Here is a 6000-nt window from a genome sequence, read left to right on the forward strand (position 1 = left end):
CTGGTGTTTTGTGGTCGAGCACAACACGTAAACCCTGTTGCCTATAGATAGAAAGGCTATAAATGTTTTAAATAACAATTTCCCAAAAATTGTGAAGCTTTCATTTACAGTAATTGCCAATCTCTGTTGCACAAAACAAACCTCCATTCTCCCTGTTACATGGGGATTTATGGCAGATTTAAGATGAAATCGTCAACCCTGCTATGGTCAACCCTGCTATGGTCAATCCTGCTATGGTCAATCCTGCTAGGGTCAACCCTGCTAGGGTCAACCCTGCTAGGGTCATTCCTGCTAGGGTCAATCCTGCTAGGGTCAACCCTGTTACTTTATTTGGCACCTACACGAATAGGCACTTACTGTATTACATTTTTTTCGGAATAACTCGTTTTTTATGAAGTTGAAAATTGTGTTCTTTATGACAGAATGTTAAAATTAGGTGGAAAAATAAAATGTGGGACCAAGATACACTTTTCAAAAGGCACCAAATTGGTGGAACGACCCTGGTATCATTGGCTCAAGCTGAGAGAGAAAACATCCGCTCAGACAGTTCACAGCTCTAGCTCTTCAATAAACCAAACACGCAGCTACTGTAGACATCAAAACAAAAAGGAACCAATCGGGTCATCTATAACATAATGCAAATAGCCTGCCTTCTCCCTTGGCAGGCAAGATCTCATATTTTACTAGCTTGAAGTGTTTATATTGTTCCCTTTTAAATTTGACGGTCGACTAATTTAGGCAAATTATATGATAAGAGCTCTAAGGTAACAACCAACAGAGTTGCAGTAAAAGGTAATAGTCAGTGGTGAAACACAAGGGAATTACAGCCCACTACTGTTATTCTGTAAGTAGTCCTCCAATATAAAGTGCTGTTGTGAGGTGAATGAGAACCTGCAGTGTACCAACCAAGGAAAACAACAAGGAGGTACACTTCTATTTTTTTGAAAAACGTATCTCCTTCGACTCAATAACAACAATGACTGCTTCCTGCTTTAACCGCAGCGACGGTTTTGACATCATCGTCTCCGGAGTGGTGCTCTGTAGAAAGGGAACGCACAAAGGGGCGTATCACGGTGTCTGTCAACTCTCCCTTTGGCAGGCCTTAAAAAAGTTGGAATAATAATGTGTTTCGAGTTCAAGGCTGGAGCATATCGGTAATGGAGGTATACGGGTGTGTGTCTTTTTCAGTGAGACAGTGAGCGTGTAGGCAGGTGAGTAGACAGGTGTGTGGGGTCTCTTACCAACTGTTGACCCTTGGGTCCCCATCCAGCATACTGCAGGAGGGAGTTCCGTACCTCAGGAGGATTCAGACTCCACGTTTCCCTGTGGAGACACACACTCTGTCACGGTGTGTGTGTGTGTGTGTGTGTGTGTGTGTGTGTGTCTTTGTTTGTTTCAGGGCGCGTGTCTCAGACTGTGCACAAAAACACATGGAATCTTCCAGTGAGCTATCTAGGTTGCTTCTGTCATGGTACTATCAATCATTCAGAGACAAATTTAGCAAATGTTTGCTTAACTTTAAGACTGAGTATAAATATGGAACAAAAAGCAGATCAGACAGAGCTAGTACATAACAAGTGGCCTTCACCTTGGCTGATGTTAGGGATGGTGTTTTAAATATATCCACCAGATGGCAGCACAAGTGTGTGGATTTGACTTTGCTGATGTTAAGCACTTGTTAATGCCGCGTTCACGTGCTAGTCGAAACTAGGAAACTTCCGACTTGCTAACAGGTTGTAAATACACACATGCCGCGTTCAACCAGTAAGCAAGTCGAGACACCACACTTTTTTATGTTTCAATGAAAGTCAATGAACTAAGAAGGCCAGACCCAGCTGCTATTGCATTGGTGTTTATAGGAGACACAGCCAGTTAAGTAGACCGAAACACACCTTTTTTTCAATGGTAAATGGTCTGATTGAACTATCTTCATTTATCCATCATCTTTGGTAGAAAGTCAAGCTGTCACAAATAACATTCAATTTCCTGTTTCATTTAATACGCAGACAAAAATAAGATGTGAGTGAGTGAGTCAGTCAGTCAGAGAAAGAGACAGAAAAAAGACAGACAGACAGAGACAGAGACAGACAGAACGTGAGAAAGAGAAAGACCGAGAGAGAGACAGAGAGTGTGAGAGAGACAGGGAGAGAGGGAGTTGGAGACAGACAGAGAGTGACAGACAGAGACATATACATACAGACAGAGACATACACAGACAGATACAGACAGACAGACAGAGACAGACAAACAGAGAGACAGACATATACAGACAGACAGAGACAGACAGACAGAGACAGAGCCATACATACACAGACAGACAGACAGACAGACAGACAGAGAGAAATACATACACAGACAGAGAGAGACATACATACAGAGAGGCATATACAGACACAGACAGACATACATACATACATACATACACAGACAGAGCCATACACAGACAGACAGACAGACATACACAGACAGACAGACAGAGACAGACATACAGACATACACAAAAAAACAGACAGAGACAGACATACATACATACATAGACAAACAGACATACACAGACAGACAGACAGACAGACATATACAGACAGACAGACAGACATATACAGACAGACAGACAGACATATACAGACAGACAGAGAGAGACACATACAGACAGAGAGACATATACAGACAGAGACAGACATACATACACAGACAGACAGAGAGACATACATATACAGACAGACAGAAATACATATACAGACAGACAGAGAGACATACATACACAGACAGACAGAGAGACATATACAGACAGAGACAGACAGACAGACATACATAGACAAACAGACGTACACAGACAGAGAGACAGACATACATACACAGACAGACAGAGAGACAGAGACACATACATACAGAGAGACATATACAGACAGAGACAGACAGACATACATACACAGACAGACAGACATACACAGACAGACAGACATACACAGACAGAGCCATACATACAGACAGACAGACATATACAGACAGAGAGAAATACATATACAGACAGACAGACATACATATACAGACACACAGAGAGACATACATATACAGACAGACAGACAGACATACATACACAGACAGACAGAGAGACATACATACACAGACAGACAGAGAGACATACATACACAGAGAGACATATACAGACAGAGACAGACAGACAGACATACATAGACAAACAGATGTACACAGACAGAGAGACATACATACATAGACAGACAGAGACCCATACATACAGAGAGACATATACAGACAGAGACAGACAGACATACATACACAGACAGAGAGACAGACAGACAGACAGACACAGACAGAGCCATACATATACAGACAGAGACAGACATACATAGACAGACAGACATATACAGACAGACATAGACAGACAGACATATACAGACAGACAGAGAGACATACATATACAGACAGACAGAGAGACATACATATACAGACAGACAGAGAGACATACATATACAGACAGACAGACATATATATATACAGACAGACAGACAGACAGACATATATATATACAGACAGACATACATATACAGACAGACAGACAGACATACATATACAGACAGACAGACAGACATATACAGACAGACAGACATATATATATACAGACAGACATACATATACAGACAGACAGACAGACATACATATACAGACAGACAGACATACATATACAGACAGACGGACAGACAGACAGACAGACATATACAGACAGACAGACATATACAGACAGAGACAGACAGACATACATACAGACAGAGAGAGAGACAGACAGCCATACACAGACAGAGAGACAGATATATAGACACAGACAGAGCCATACATACACAGACAGACAGACAGACAGAGAGAAATACATATACAGACAGAGAGACATACATACACAGACAGACAGACATACATATACAGACAGAGCCATACACAGACAGACAGAGAGACAGACATACACAGACAGACAGAGAGACATATACAGACAGAGACAGACATACATACATACATAGACAAACAGACATAGACAGACAGAGAGACATACACAGACAGACAGAGACAGACAGACAGACAGACAGACAGACAGACAGACAGACAGACACAGATAGACAGACATACATATACAGACAGACAGACAGAGACACATACAGACAGAGAGACATATACAGACAGAGACAGACATACACACAGACAGACAGACATACATATACAGACAGACAGAAATACATATACAGACAGAGACAGACAGACAGACAGACATACATAGACACAGACGTACACAGACAGAGAGACAGACATACATACACAGACAGACAGACAGACAGAGACACATACATACAGAGAGACATATACAGACAGAGACAGACAGACATACATACACAGACAGACAGACATACACAGACAGACAGAGCCATACATACACAGACAGACAGACATATACAGACAGAGAGAAATACATATACAGACAGACAGAGAGACATACATATACAGACAGACAGAGAGACATACATATACAGACAGACAGAGAGACATACATATACAGACAGACAGAGAGACATACATATACAGACAGACAGAGAGACATACATATACAGACAGACAGACATACATATACAGACAGACAGACATACATACACAGACAGACAGAGAGACATACATACAGACAGACAGACAGAGAGACATACATACAGACAGACAGAGAGACATACATACAGACAGACAGAGAGACATACATGCACAGAGAGACAGAGAGACATACATACACAGAGAGACATATACAGACAGAGACAGACAGACAGACATACATAGACAAACAGACGTACACAGACTGAGAGACAGACATACATACACAGACAGACAGAGACACATACATACAGAGAGACATATACAGACAGAGACAGACAGACATACATACACAGACAGAGACATACACAGACAGACAGAGCCATACATACACAGACAGACAGACATATACAGACAGAGAGAAATACATATACAGACAGACAGAGAGACATACATATACAGACAGACAGAGAGACATACATATACAGACAGACAGACAGACATACATATACAGACAGACAGAGAGACATACATACAGACAGACAGACAGACAGAGAGACAGACATACATAGACAGACAGAGACACATACATACAGAGAGACATATACAGACAGAGACAGACAGACATACATACACAGACAGAGAGACAGACATACATACACAGACAGAGAGACAGACAGACAGACAGACAGACAGACAGACAGACAGAGCCATACATATACAGACAGAGAAAAATACATATACAGACAGAGACAGACATACATAGACAGACAGACATATACAGACAGACAGAGAGACATACATATACAGACAGACAGAGAGACATACATATACAGACAGACAGAGAGACATACATATACATACAGACAGACATACATATACATACAGACAGAGAGACATACATATACAGAGAGACATACATATACAGACAGACAGAGAGACATACATACACAGAGAGACAGAGAGACATACATACACAGAGAGACAGAGAGACATACATACACAGAGAGACATATACAGACAGAGACAGACAGACATACACAGACAAACAGACGTACACAGACAGAGAGACAGACATACATACACAGACAGACAGACAGACAGAGACACATACATACAGAGAGACAGACAGAGACAGACAGACATACATACACAGACAGACAGACATACACAGACAGACAGAGCCATACATACACAGACAGACAGACATATACAGACAGAGAAATACATATACAGACAGACAGACAGACATACATATACAGACAGACAGAGAGACATACATACACAGACAGACAGAGAGACATATACAGACAGAGACAGACAGACAGACATACATAGACAAACAGACGTACACAGACAGAGAGACAGACATACATACACAGACAGACAGAGAGACAGAGACACATACATACAGAGAGA

General features: G+C 41.4%; 1 protein-coding gene across 1 annotated transcript in view; it reads right to left on the reverse strand.

Moving 5' to 3' along the window:
* LOC135558768 (dipeptidyl aminopeptidase-like protein 6) overlaps positions 1-6000 on the reverse strand; it is a 128298-nt gene that overhangs the window by 30269 nt on the left and 92029 nt on the right. The window contains exon 7 of the mRNA XM_064992877.1: positions 1242-1323. Coding sequence (XP_064848949.1) covers positions 1242-1323 — 82 coding nt within the window. The remainder of the gene's footprint in view (positions 1-1241; positions 1324-6000) is intronic.

Source organism: Oncorhynchus masou, chromosome 17 (assembly GCF_036934945.1).
Source record: "Oncorhynchus masou masou isolate Uvic2021 chromosome 17, UVic_Omas_1.1, whole genome shotgun sequence".
NCBI classification, from domain to species: domain Eukaryota; kingdom Metazoa; phylum Chordata; class Actinopteri; order Salmoniformes; family Salmonidae; genus Oncorhynchus; species Oncorhynchus masou.